General features: G+C 36.1%; 1 protein-coding gene across 2 annotated transcripts; it reads right to left on the bottom strand.

The window, feature by feature from the left end:
- Positions 1-732: 732 nt before the first annotated feature.
- On the bottom strand, positions 733-15,036 carry LOC135108446 (protein MCM10 homolog). 2 transcript variants are annotated; one of them, XM_064019482.1, is made up of 14 exons: positions 14,894-15,036; positions 13,649-14,471; positions 12,320-12,482; positions 11,857-12,008; positions 11,064-11,165; positions 10,580-10,757; positions 9,338-9,555; positions 8,431-8,593; positions 7,364-7,531; positions 5,812-5,950; positions 4,877-5,022; positions 4,476-4,592; positions 4,165-4,356; positions 733-3,325 (listed from the first exon to the last, which is right to left on the bottom strand). In XM_064019482.1, the coding sequence occupies exons 2-14, from the start codon at positions 14,464-14,466 to the stop codon at positions 3,224-3,226; spliced, it is 2,658 nt and encodes an 885-aa protein (XP_063875552.1). In that variant the 5' UTR covers positions 14,467-14,471; positions 14,894-15,036; the 3' UTR covers positions 733-3,223. The 2 variants fall into 2 exon arrangements, with proteins under 2 accessions (XP_063875552.1, XP_063875553.1); XM_064019483.1 differs by having other exon boundaries at positions 7,364-7,528.
- Positions 15,037-15,169: the final 133 nt, after the last annotated feature.

The raw sequence follows: 15,169 nt of genomic DNA, 5'->3' as shown, positions 1-15,169 counted from the left end.
CATGATCACTTTCACTTTCTTTTATAAACTCTGCTCTTCATCCAGTCAATATAGCTATCTCATTATGTTCAATACATTCTACCACTTCACATTTCACACCACTTGCAATGACAATCAAACTGCACCTCTCATATGTACTTTAATTGCTCTCATCCTCTTATCATGTTCCTCCATATTGGTAGCCTTGTGGAAAATCCTACTACACCCAATAACTTAAACTATAGTTTATCTATCTTCTGCAGCACTGTGCTCTTTTCAGAAATCACCTGTGAGGCTGAGGTGACATCAGCACTGCATGGCGCTCCTGAGCATTGTCATGAGGGTTCCATTATCTGCCTCCTCATTACTGTCCATCATCCAAAAGTTACTCATTGGTTTGGACAGTCTGGCAGAACATAGTGAAAAATAAGGAGATGATTATTCACTATTTTAGAATAATCATCTTGGTTCTCACTATAAAGAAAGGGTTGACAACTACCTCCTGTTGCATCCATAGCTCTTCTTGGTCTGTACATACATTTTTATTCAATTTATAGATGTGATATTCACAAAATTCACTGGATTTTGTGACACCACTACTTATGACAACTGTACCTGGTTCATTACTTAATCAAAATGGTTTCATTTGAGGTAGTAAAAGCTAGTTTGTCAGATACTGAACAACAGTAATATCACAGTTTTTCATATTGTTCATCCTTTCTAAATATCAGACGTACAAACAAAACAACAAAGTGCAAGTTTTTTTTTATTAATAAGTTATAAAATTTTTCTAAGTTTAAAAATAAATATAAATATAAAAATTGCTCCTGAGAATGGATTTTCTCTTTTATCATAGCAGAAGTGATGAAGCTCCAGTTAAAAGTAATGTCACAGAATATAGAAACTTTAATTTATTAGCCACTACAAAGTTTCCTTTCATTAATTTAAATCACAAACAATACATACATAGTTATATGTATTATTATAGTTATATATATTCATATTTAGCCTGATATTTCATTTAATGGACAAAAATCTTTCTTTCACAGTTTTTCAATTATATATAAATTGTGAGGGTACTCTGCATATGACATACTTGACTTACAACCAACACACTACCTGGTCAAAAAACATTACATTTTTCTAGCTACTTATGGTGGCTAACTTGACACATGACAAACTCATCACTTGGGTGTGTGCAAAATATGTAATGATTTTATGACTTTACTGGTACATTTTCTAAGAGTAAAGACTATGGTATACATTGTAGATAGAAGATATTGTTTATCCATTGTTTGCTGCTGTTTGACAAAATATTTTTTCTTTTTTCTTATTATTATTTATTTATTTTTTTTAGAATAGTCTTTCCATTCAAGTGTTTTTTTTGCTTCCAGTGCCAAACTCTAGAATAAATTATGGTTGTAAGCCAAGTACACCTGTGTATATTGTGTTTTACTGTACATCATGAACAACAAATAAATAGAAAAAAAATATAAAAAAATAATATATCAATAAAAAACACAGGTACCTTGATGCATCACTTGACAGAGGAATGTCTATAGCAGGGGGTTAAGTTTTCACCATATAAGATAAAAATTAGTAGCATTTCTGCTGCAATAGGGAACAGCCTGGTCACACATTCTGTAAAGAATACTGCCTTAACATTCTTTGTACATTGTAAGAATACTACCTTTACATTTACATTGTAAGAGACAACTAGAAGGGACAGAACAAAGAAACTGGAAACCCCTCATCTGTTAGGAAATACGAGAAGACTGAAGGGAAAATAGAAAACATGAGAAGACTGAAAAAGAAAGAAAAAAAAGAAACTAATAGAAAGAAGTGAGAATGGTGGTAAGAGACGAAAAACTGGAGTGAAGAAAGTAACAAAGTACCACAGCAATCAGTGTTAAAACAGGTGATATTTTCAGTACAGGGAGTCCTTGGTTAATGGTGGTCTCAACTTAAACCTTTTTGTAGTTATGTTAATTTCTCTTTGGTGATTATTAATTTTCTTATTTTATTTTTTTCAATGCTATACTCACCTTGAGGGAACCAGCACGCCCTTCAATATACTCATCTCTTACTTTTTAGACTACACCACACACATACTACACCAAACACATTTTTTTTTATAAAATTAAAGAAAGAAAGCAAACAAAAATATATACTATGTATTACAATCAGATAAAAATTAACAAAAAATACAAAGAACTAGTATGTGAGCATGGCAGAGGAATATTTTGTCATGCAGTGATAGACTGAGGAAGGAAGTGTTGTCAGTTTTGGTGTTTACCTAGACTTGTTCTGACTCACGCTGAATTTCAGTTTACACCATGGCTTAGGAATGGAACTCGGTGTAACTCAGGGACCTCCTGTATGTGTAAATTGTGTGCTTCAATGAGTAAATATGCTTGAAAGAGTAAGTAGTTACATGATTATTTCCACATATGCAATATAAAATTGTTTAGAAAACCACAATGATTGTGGGAATCTGCAAATTATTCTAATTAAGATATATGAATAGACTACAAAATATAAAATGCACATTTCAGGAGAATAAATGGAATGTGATGAAATCAGGAAAGAAAGTAAACAGACCTTTATGGGCTTTTAAGTTGGGAAAATTAGGTAATTAGAAAAGTGAATGAAGACAAAGATCAAAAGAGAATAGTGGTACTGGGTAACTTATCATCAGAAAAAACATATAAGATATATGGAGATATGTTTATGATGGTGAGGAACATAGTGAAGGTTTTTCATTTTGTTGAAAAATATGTGATAAAGAACAAAATTTCTGTAACAATTAGATTAAAAGTGGAATATGCTCAATTTGCATGGTCTCCTCACACAAAAACATCAAGAAATTGTAAAGAGCACAAAGAATAACTAAGATGACACCAGAGCTAAAAAAAAATTAAAAGGAAAGACCAAAAGCAAAATGGAAAACCTAATTGTAATCTATAATAAATTAATGAAAAGGAAAAAAAAAAAAAAAAGCTGGAAATTTAAGAGGAAAAGTTTTAGAATGATCTAAAAACTACAGCTTCTCCAATAAAAATATCTGGAGTAGACAAAAAATGTGTTAGAAGCAAGGAAAGTACATCAACTAAAGGGAAATTAAAGATATGCAGCAAAAACCTTAACAATATGGCTCAGGTCCTATACTATAGCTTGGTAAACACACACATGCGCACACACACACACACACACACACACACACACACACACTTTGCAACACCATTTAAACATGAAGATACACTTGATTACTGCTGCCACTATAATGCTTGAGTTCATCCCCTCTCAGACTTAATATTTCTGAGTCCAGCTTGGGTCCTTTTTTGATCTGTAAATAAATAAAAAAAATTAATATATATATATATATATATATATATATATATATATATATATATATATATATATATATATATATATATATATATATATATATATATATATATATATATATATATATATATATATATATATATATATATATATATATATATATATATATATATATATATATATATATATACACAAACTTCTGCCCTCTTATGTGTGTGGGAGTCTGCTATCCCCTCAAATGAAGAAATAAAATTACAGAATTTTTTTTGTGGAGGTAGAGGGAAAGGTAAAGGACAAAAAAGAAAAATACTGATATGCTTGAAATTTTAAACTTTGAGCAAAGTAAAATTTTAGGAAAGCAATTTAACTTATAAATATCAAATAAATATTGAACAGGGTGATGAAAATGAGAAAACATTAAAAATTTCTAAGTACCATCTATCCATCTGTGCACCAGGCTGACATCCCTTTAATAGAGGATAGCCAAGAAATGATAGCTTTATCAGGATTTGGACAGAACTGATCTACTCCACCCATCTACCTCTTTTCCTATCATAGGAATATATACAGTGGAGAGGGTCCCTAGTCTCTTTAATGTGTCCCATTTGGGTGTCTTTTATGACATGCAGGAAATACAGACACTGGCTACATCCCTCATGTCTCAGGAAAAAATAAATAAATAAACTTAATTATTTTCACTAATTTGCACCTTAGATTCAATGACAATTAATGCCTCAGATGAACACTTTCATGAAACCCATATTACTGAATAATACGAGTCCACATGATAACATTATGCATCTAACTGAGGTCCTAAATCCCTCTGCAAAAACTCACCTTGCCCATGGGCACACGACACCACGAGCTACGGTCACAGTTGGCACAAGCTTTCCTTGGCAGCTTGTCTAGAGATGATGTGCGTTGTTTGCAGTTCTTGCATTCAAAAAATCTCTTCTTAGCAGTAACAGTCTTTAGCTGATGATTCTCTTCTTTGCAAAGATCTGAGGCCTTTTCAGACATGTATTTACACTGTTGAAGAAAAACAAAAAAATATATTTTGCAATGTATTGTTGTAGTAAAGAAAGCTGTGACAGTGAGGCAGATTTTGTTCTACATATTATTTTCTACACAGTAAACACAAGGGATACCTTAATGCAAACATAGGCAGTGATGCTGAGCTCCATGACAGAAGAAAGCTTCTCTTCCAACATCTCTCTTTTCTCCAAACCTTGGTAATACTTTTCCATGGCCTGATTCTCTACCACCTGCAAATATGAAAACATAAAAGGCATTAGTTTTATAACTCTCACAGAGATTCACAGAATATTTCTTGTGGGAAAATTCATTCCAAATTTATTTACAAAATAAATAATTAGAATTACAGTAATATATGTCACAACTTTGTCCTAGACATGAGAAAAAAGCTGCAGATTCTCAGAAACTTTACCTGTGTACTAAATGAACAAATATGAATAAAAAATAAAGGATGTATATATGTACATTAGTGTACAACTGTATGTGCACAATAATGAATCGCAAGCCAACTTACATCAATAAGATTGTTGTGACGAGACTTCTTCTCCATCATGTCCTTGAATTTATCTGAATTTATATCCAATGGACCAAGGCTGGACCGAATTTTGCTGTTCTTCACAGCTTCAGTCAGCTTAGATTTTTTACATGCTGAATCAGTCACTATGGAAGAAATATAATGTTATATTGCAAAATCTTCTTTAATATGCAAGATATTTCCTATAACTTACCAATTTTTCCAAAAAAATGAAAGACAAAAAGTCCAGACAAATTACTGCAATGCAGAAAATGCTTAACTTTTGTCTCCAGAAAACATATTATAGGGTGAATTAAAAACTACTGTTTCTAACCACATAATATTGTATTTCCTGTTGCTGATGCCTCATTTTCCTCTAGGGACTTCCTTCAAGGGGGGTGGCCATGGCAAATATGCCTGCATTTTTTTTCCTTTGCTGGTATTCCCTCATTATCTGTCAACTCTCTTTCCAGTTTTTATCCCCCTCAAATTTGCCCAATCTATACTGGGGCAGTATTCATTCCTGTATGGAGTATGCCTATCACATCAGGAAGGCTTTGGTTGCAGCTCTTCTTGACAAGGTGGAGCCAAGACTTTTTGCCTCACTGATGCCAAACACCTTATTGACTCTCTTCAACCTTTCTCAATTAACTGCAATGTTGCATCTCTTGCTATTTTCTACCATTATTTCCATGGTTACTGCTCTTATGAACTTGCTAACTGCATGCTCTCATCCCTCCTGCAGCTTTGGTGCACAAGACTTTACATTCACTCACATCCCTATTCTGTTCATCTCCCATATACATGAATTAACATATCCTGAAGCAACATGAAAACAAGACCATAATATGGTGTAATATCATAGATAACAGTTCATTTCTACTATCATGGACAATATTTCAGCAAGCTTTAAAAAGGAGAGAAAATCACTTTACCATCATCATCAGAAGAGTTGAGACGTTTTTGTACTTTGCTCTGAAATTCTGGAAGCACAGCCTTGTCCTTATTCTTGACTGCATTGGGATCTGCAGAAAGAATACCTCCCTTTCTCTGGATCAGTGCCACTGCCTTTGCCTGAAATAAACACACAGCTTTCACTCATACCTAGTTGACATGCTTTACTCAACTATAAATCCAAGTGAAAGTACATACCATCTTTTTGGGATAAAAATACAAAAAAACATACATCATTACTGCAATGCCCTGGCTTCAATACTTCACAGAAAGATTGAGAAATTTATCTAAAAATAGGTTAAGCATTTGCCAGGACCTAGAATTGAACCCTTGACCAGTACAACAAATGGCAGCACCTTAAATGTAGTGGCAGATGAGTCAAAGTTAACCAAAAATGCACTTGGGCCATGGTGACTATCTTGGTCTGATTACTAAGTTGTTGAAATTTGCATCCCTTTTGAATGTTCTGCTAGAGGTTTGATCCCTGTCAAATACTTCTCTCTGCCAAACTACCTCACCTACAGATAAATTTTTCATTGTTTCAGTGGACAGTCCAAAGGGAACATAACACTGGTGGCAAGCAGTAAAGGTCCACATTAAGCAATACATATGCATATAAGATATAATGGTTTAATACATTTCTGTGTCTCATCACATTTCATTATGGAGGAGTCCTCCCATGTTCTCTCTGAAGCTCAACCTAATGCAAAATGGAATCTAGTTTATTCATGGCATAGGTGAAAGTGAAGCATCAGAAAATTATCTAAATACAAGAAGGAAGCTGTATAGTGACAGGACAGTCAAGACTGACCAAAAATCCATTTGTAACAGTTACTGAAAATTTGACTCCGAACAGACACATTGATAAAATTACTGGAGAGATGAATTTGTTAAAAAGAATAAGAATGGCATTCTCATATTCTGATGAAGGAATGATAAAAAAGTTGTTGATTTCCATGATAAGACCAAGATTGGAATATGTGGCAGTAGTGTGGTCTCATATAAAGAGGAATATTATAAAATTTTAGAGTACAAAAAGCAGTCACTAAGATGGTTCTGGAGTTGAGTAAATTGACCTACAAAGAGAGATTAAGAATATTGGAAATTCCTACCCTTGAAAAAAGGAGAGAGAGAGGGGATTTAATAAACATCTATAGAATGATAAATGGTATGGAAAATGTGGACAAAGAATGTTTTATAAATTTAGACACACAAAGTATAAGGGGGCACAGTAAGAAGTTGAAGAAGAAAGTTAACTGTAGAGGAGACATCAAAAAGTATAGTTTTCCTCACAGAAGTGTGAACAAATGGAATGAACCCAGTGAAAAGACGTTGTCAATGCCGTAACTGTCCATGCTTTTAAGACCAAACTGGATAGATATAGAGATGGGATACTATGAGATTACTCCCCTCATGTAAACCACAACTAGGTAAATACACTGTATATATATTCATATTTCTATCAAAGTAATTTTAAAGGTATCATACTTCTCAAATTAAGGAAATAATTACCCTAATATTGCATGGGCTTACCTTGGCAGCATCAAGTTGTTTATATGAGATCCCAAGATCTACCTCTTCCCCTGGCTTAACTCCTCTGGCTAGCTGAGGCTCTGTAGGTGACTGGCTGGCTGAGGACAGTGAGGAGAGACTCACCGATGAGCTTAAAGATTTCTTTCCTTTCAGGTTCTGCTCTTGCTGCTTACAGAAGGAAGCATATTAATTGAGAAGCTTAAATTATTTTGAATGTTTAAGTAGTATTCATTGTACAAAACAAAATAATAATCGTCAATTCCACTTGTGGAGATGGGGATAGGGGACATGATAAACAGAGACTCATACATACCACAAAATGAGAGAATCAGTCTTTTCCCCAATAGAGGCCAAGATGCAAGATGGGAAAGCATAGCACAGACAGCCACATACATCCATAGCAAGAACCGACAACATGCACTGGCTTACACCTGCTCCTTCATAATGAGACCACAACAGAGGCAGAATACTTCCATAGAGCACCCTGTACTCTAACTGGGTCCATATACCAATGGGTTCTGCCAAGAGTACCCACACCCTTCTCAGGGGTTGACAATTGAGTAATTTTCATCCACTCATCCGTGCTGCTTTCCATTCACCTCTATCATACACAATCACTCTTGCTTGCTGCACAGTCATTCCTCTCTCATTCACTGCTCTCTTCACACAGTTCATCCACTCCAGGCATGTACCTCCTCCTAACCTTCCACTATAGATATTTGACCTCATTTTCCTCTTAACCAGTTTCCTGTCTTCCATTCTCTAACATGCCCAAACCATCTTAACACACACACTGATCTACCCATCCAGTTAACTCTCTCAAAACAATAGTTCTTTTTACCTCTTCATTTCTTATTCTGTCCCTCCATGTTGTTCCACTCACACTCCTCAAATACTGTTTCTATTACATTTAACCATTTCTTCTCCACAATTCCCATGTTCCATGTTTTACCACCATACAACACAAAAGAAAATAACAAGTAAATAAAATGAAATGAATATAATAAAAATAATATAAAGAAAATAAATTAATCAATAATATAATGAAAATTAAGATTTTTACCAACCTGCCTCCTCATAGACAGCATGTTTTGGTGTGTCATGTCTAGCAGTTCTTTTGCAGTAATGCTGCGGACGGCTCCAGTCGCCAGCTTCTTCTCAGTGTCCTCCTTGACCATGTGCTTCAAGAGGTTCCGAGCACCAGGGGTGGGTGCCAGTAATTTCTCACCCCTTGTGAAGAATGAGATGGTTAGTGCTAAAGGCATCAAAAGAAGAGTAACACATACACCTAACAAGTTTTATCATATAGGAGTAAATTATATCTATTTATTATATTTGAGGTACCAGTGCACCATCATCAGAATTTTGAAAGATTTCTTACTGTGCTTGCATATGTATGCCTTGTTCACCTAATGGCAGGTCACCACACTGCATGATCTACAGTAGGCTGGTGGATCTGATGACATGTCCAAATGGGTCTTAAAAGAATCCATGAACGAATAATGCGAACCTCTATTTAGAATATTCAGAGTCCCTAAATCAAAGCAAAGTACCAACAATATGGGAAAAAGGCAAATATAATCCCTCTGCATAAGAAGGGAAATTAGCCCCACCCTCTCAGGAGACTATCACCCAAAAGATATGTGGCAAGATAGTGATGGATCTGTGTGGGGAGACAATCTTACAAACAATAGTGAACTGCTACACAGGCATGAGGACTCTGTTTATAGAGTATTGTGCAACCAGTTATCTGCAGAAGGAATGATATTACCATGTACTAAGGGCTGATAAGTGTTAAAATCCATTTTCTGCCATTTATGGGGGAAAAATAGCCAAATTTGTATCATGCAACTGTAATTAAAGTGTAATGAACAAAACTCATCCAGGTTAATTGCAGAAGATATCTCAGTTTTATCTGAAGCCTTTGGTGTTTCAAAACATTTTTATATTTAGGATACAAGTGGTGTCACTTACAGAAATTCATTCTTTTGAACCATGTGCTTGATAGCAGAGGTTTCCCTTTCATTGAAGTGTTTGGGAATATCCAACTTGTCTTTGGCCTTGAGCTCCTCTGCCTTCATTTGAATTTTAAGGGAGTTCAGAGTGGCTAAGTCTTTGGCTCTGTTGGCTCGATGTTGCTTTGGGGCAGGCCCAGATGATGGAGAAGTGTACAGCTGTCCACCATAAAACACCTGCATAGAAACCATTGTGTATTTGTATCAGGACTTATTCAAAATATCTTAAATAAGCACCTTTAGGCAAAACTATGGTGAGGATTGCCAAGACCAGAAACCATGATCAGTCTCATTGTAGGAATAAAAATACTGAGCAAAGAATCAACAATCTCCTCATTTTTAAATAATCTTTTACAAAATGCAGAGAATATGCTAGCAGCATTCTTGTAACCTGATTGCAGAGTATGTGGCCAGAACATGTTTTCCCTGACACAGTCAATTAAATGCATGTAATTTTTGTGATTAAAATGTATTAACCTGAAAAATTGTTAATTGCAAGATAATTATGAGAAAAAAATTGCCAAGTGATATTTGTTATTCCACAAAGATGAGGAACAAGTATTGTTTAGTTACAGAGGTGAGCTAACACTCTGACTATTGATACACACCCACAAAGCTACCCCTTAGTTATACAAGGCCTACTGTAATGAATATTGGGTGGAATGTGCAGAGCTATAGGGGCATGGTAGCTGGAGGTTGGCAGTCCACCAATGATGCCAGAAGCAGTTTGTATACAGCATATGTGAACTGCCTGTAAATGGCTGATGAAAGAGTAAGATTTTCCTATCTCAAGAATTTATGGTCTACCACGGGGTATCAGTTCACTACACCTTAATATATCATAGAGTAATTTTACTTTATTTAATATACCCAATTCTCTATAGTCTTTTGATCTATTAATGCTGTAGTTATATCTTAATACTTTTGATCTCATATTTTTAGCAAATAATTCACAAGACTGTCAAGATTCACCTTCCTTATACATAGTCCAGACATCTATGTGTTTACTCTTCCACTGACATCATTGTTGCATGTAAAATCAATAAAATGGCCTTATTTTTTTATCAGAAACACTTCAAAAGGGGGCAATATTTTCAGGATATTAATTTCAGTTACTCTGAATGGAAATATAAAGGGAAGATAGCAAGTATGAGGACAGAGAAAGAAATCCCAGCAAGGCACCATCCTGCCAAGCACTCACCTGGTCTTTCCCCAGTACCCTTTCCTGGAGGCGTCGCTTGGGGTCTACACGAGTGAAAGAACTCTGTATGACAGCACGCTTCGCTGCTGTCTTCTGGTATTCCCGCTGGATGTGATATACACAAAACTCGCAGGAAGACTTATTGACAAAGGATCGACATGGTTCATTCATCTTAGTCCTGCACAGAAATAAAGATGTAACATACCTTAGAAATTTGTTGAAACATGTATACATAGTCATGAGAGATTTCTGTATAACAGTCTGAAAGCATTTATCAGAACAGAGTAAGAATACTGACAAAGGATTGACATGGTTCATTCATCTTAGTCCTGCAAAGGAATAAAGATGTAACATATCTTTGAAATTTGTTGAAACATGTATTTGTCATGAGAGATTTTTGTATAACAATCTAAAACCATTTATAACCAGAGAGAAAAATTACCAGTAAACACAGTAATACAGTAAAACATTTGTGGTCACTTACTTGCCCTTACACCAGCCCAAGTCCTTGGACATGCCCATTATCATGACTCTCTGGGGCTCAAATATGGAAAGGGAAATTATGTCGGAGAATCCATCACCAGGCCTGAGGACATTGGATGTGACTTATAGTAAAGGATGAGGCAAGGACAGCCAGTATATATCATGCAGGACAGCCAGTATATATCATGGTTGTTGGTGAGCTGCTAATCTAGATATTGTGTAAAAATTTCAAAACAAAAACAGCATCTCTTCTCCATTCCTTTCATTAGTGAGCTCTACAATAATCAGTCTTCCTCTACTTTTCATCTTCCTATAAACTGAGCTCTTTAAAGAAGCAATACCATGATACTGCAGAGAAAGTTACTGTAGTCCTTCAAATGATTCAGAGAGAGAGAGAGAGAGAGAGAGAGAGAGAGAGAGAGAGAGAGAGAGAGAGAGAGAGAGAGAGAGAGAGAGAGAGAGAGAGAGAGAGAGAGAGAGAGAGAGAGAGAGAGAGAGAGAGAGAGAGAGAGAGAGAGAGAGAGAGAGAGAGAGAGAGAGAGAGAGAGAGAGAGAGAGAGAGAGAGAGAGAGAGAGAGAGAGAGAGAGAGAGGAGAGGAGAGGAGAGGAGAGGAGAGGAGAGGAGAGGAGAGGAGAGGAGAGGAGAGGAGAGGAGAGGAGAGGAGAGGAGGAGAGGAGGAGAGAGAGAGAGAGAGAGAGAGAGAGAGAGAGAGAGAGAGAGAGAGAGAGAGAGAGAGAGAGAGAGAGAGAGAGAGAGAGAGAGAGAGAGAGAGAGAGAGAGATCCTGTTCATACTTGTCCTTCATAATTTTTGGATTGAGGATGCCAAACACTGTGCCCACACTATGCTTCCACAGAGCCTTGTATGCACTGCCAAACAAGAAGAGTGCAGCAGTCTTGGTACAGTCTGACAGATCACTCAGCTTCCAAATGCAGTATTTTGATCCCTGTGGATAATTAAGCACCATTACTACCAAAGCCTCAATTTATTTACTTATGTATTTATTTACTTATTTTATTTTATTTTTTATTTATTTATTTATTCATTTTATTTTTAATTAATTAATTTTTTTTTTTTTTGTCAAAAATCATATTTTGTTTTTTCATGATAATAACCTTCATTCACATCCAATACTTGTCCAGGAATATAAAATGTGATGTCAACTTCCTTCACTGTATTTTTACACTCACACTTTCTGGTGCAATTATCAGACATCTAGCTGTGACAAATCCTGTAATCCTTTGCATCAACACCCACCTTCTGGGAATCCTTGGGGTTGCCTTTGGCAACAAGGACAGCTATGGTGGCCCAGTCCCCCTCAATCTCCCCACCACGGAGATGAAGTTTAATAGTGGACAGCCGCACCATGCGTCTTCCTTCCATTCTCTCCCGCATGACTTCCTGAGACACCAGTGGCTTGCTGGTGGAATTAACAAGATAAATGTATATATTATTCTCTTGAAGATATTAAAAAGAAGTATAAGTACAAAAAAATAATGAATCAATTAATAAATGGATGGATATATAAAAAATGTAAAAACTATACAGAATGAAAGCATTTGTGCATATAAAAATGAGTGACAGTGATACATAATAGAAAGAAACACATGCAATACATCCCTCTAAGTACACCTTAAAAGAAACCCCCCAGAAAATTATGCATAAGGATTATCTGTATACTGTATCAGTATATCTCACTGGGTGAGTATGCCAGCTGTGGCAAGGTGTGGGGTGGTTATGGTAGGAGAGACAATGGAGATGAGTGAGTTGAAGCATCTTGGAACAGTGCTAGGTTAACATGGTGAGATGGAAGGTGAGATAAGCAGAAGTGAATGGGAGAAAAGTATCTATGGATATAGAGTTAAGGAACGGCATTCTCCTGCCAACATTTGCTTATAGATCAACAAAAAAGTGTATATAAGCAAAGTTAAAGCTGGTAACAGGAGAGCAAAGCCACATGGAAGGTAGAAAGCTAAGTGCCTGAACAAGCAAGAAGAGAATGTTTGGATAGGGAGGCTCTTTTGCTATGGCCACCCCCTTGAGGGATATTTTCAGAGGGAGTGAGGTATCTGATATATATATATATATATATATATATATATATATATATATATATATATATATATATATATATATATATATATATATATATATATGAAATCCCTTTAAAACCAATATTTGTAAAATACCAAATAAATTTTCTGTATAATCTGTATAATAAAAGAATGCAAAATTTATTTGGTACACACTTTAAAAGACAGGAATATACAGATTAATCAACAGATGAGGGTGTTGCCTACTGATAATACTGGTAACACTGATAATGATGTCACATGTGTATCCTCAGATACCAAAATTAATGGGATAGAGCTGGAAACACTTGACAATAGTCATACTAGGTTCCTAGTTCCAAGAACTGCTTCACAAAGAAAGAAAAGAAAAAATAGAGGTTCAATTACTAAATGTTATCTCACTGTCTAGAAAGGAATGACCAGCAGGACCATTTGCAATAATAAATAAAATTAATGAAGTACTAAAAAATGCAACTTGCTAATGTACATACAATAAATTGCACTTCCTACTCACATGATCCTGATTCCTGAATATGCATCCAAAGTAACATTTTCATCTGTATGTTGGGAGGATGCAGCACCACCTTTATTACCACTCCTGCCAATGCTGACCAGCGCTCCCTCACCATCCTTCCATCCCGGTCTATCCACAGCACTCCCACTCTTACTGGGCAGTGGCTTCTCCATCCTTACATTCCTCTGGACCTTAGACTCGTGAGCAATCCTGTGTTTTATATCCCGGCCGTGAGAGTTGTAGCGCTGCTCCATGGGGTTACGATTGTCTTCCTCGTCTTCTGAGTCTGTGTCTCCGGAATGCAGTTCACTTTTACGCTTCAGTCTCTTATGCAATTCTAACTCCTCTGTGGCTGAGAGAGTTCGACTGTTTGTCCTCCTTGCCTCGTCAGATGTGGTGGTTAGTTTGGTGAACGTATTGGAGTCATGAGAATCCAACTTTTTCTTTTTGGCAAGATTCTCTCGCAGCAGCTTCACCCGGGCCTCCATTTCCCTCAGCTCAGATTCTAGTGGATCAATAGGTGGTGTAGTATCACTTTGCATCTTTTCAGGGAGTGCTTTAGAAAACTTGGACTGGGAGAAGGCAATACTAAATGCAGAAACAGGTGTGGTGCATGAGGGAGCTGGATGGTCCTCTTCCTCATCTGAGAGCACAAGACCCAGTTCACTCAGGGTAGAGGGTTCTGAGCCACTGGGACCACTCACAGCCTTGTCCTCTGGCTCACTCACGCCGTCCTCGTCCAGCATTGCAGCCAGTGTATCCAAGTCAATGTCATCACACTCACTCATGTCGGGACTGTCTCTGCTTGCATCCTCCATCACCACTGCAGGGAGAAAAGATCATTGTGACCATAACTCAATTTTAGGAACAGCAGGTTCAGCTTATAAAATAGTATGTGAGAAAATATACTTCAAGAACACATTAGTTATGCTTCATATATCTTTGTCTTAGTTTACATTTATTTAGAAAAAATAATGCGTGGGATTTATTCTAGTATATAAAGCCGGTAAATATATAAGCACGAACATATTAATTTGAAATAGGTACTTTATTTGTATATTTTGTTATTCTTGAGAATAATAAAAGTCCGGTTCCCATGTCTAATGCCCTGTGCCAGCCTCTCATAATAACTCACTTAGAAAACCGTTCACTATTTTAAGTTTTATTTGCAAGTCCTTCAGATTACACATTATATTCAAAGTAACAAAATCACACTAATGATATTTCAACTGTTTTAACGCGTACCAGTAATTCCTTGTCCAGCAGCAGACTCCAAACAGTAAGCCAAGGAGCACCGCCAACAAGGATTTGTTTACATTTTTCGCGCGTAATCTTAACTCGGTGCTACAAATAGGGATCTTTTGAAAAACACGACTGCTAAAGTGACGTATACAGATTTCTGTCAAAGAAAAAGTAAGCTATTTTGCAAAATGAAACAATAGCACTTTTTTTTTATAATCAATTAGAGAGAGAAAGGCAACATATGTATAAAGTAATAACTCACTGGAACTCGTAGTGTTT

The sequence above is a fragment of the Scylla paramamosain genome, chromosome 17, assembly GCF_035594125.1.
Source record: "Scylla paramamosain isolate STU-SP2022 chromosome 17, ASM3559412v1, whole genome shotgun sequence".
Taxonomy (NCBI): Eukaryota; Metazoa; Arthropoda; class Malacostraca; order Decapoda; family Portunidae; genus Scylla; species Scylla paramamosain.
Note: the sequence above shows the minus strand (reverse complement) of the source record. Positions and strands in the feature narration are given on the sequence as shown.

What these genes read in the sequence shown, in the direction of transcription:
- LOC135108446 (XM_064019482.1), bottom strand. Translation starts at nt 14,466, where the DNA reads ATGGAGGATGCAAGCAGAGACAGTCCCGACATGAGTGAGTGTGATGAC. An exon ending in ACCCCAAGGATTCCCAGAAG is followed by an intron (nt 12,009 to 12,319) that starts GTGGGTGTTGAT and finishes AATTATCCACAG; the next exon opens with GGATCAAAATACTGCATTTG. An exon ending in CAACTCTTCTGATGATGATG is followed by an intron (nt 5,023 to 5,811) that starts GTAAAGTGATTT and finishes TTTCTTCCATAG; the next exon opens with TGACTGATTCAGCATGTAAA.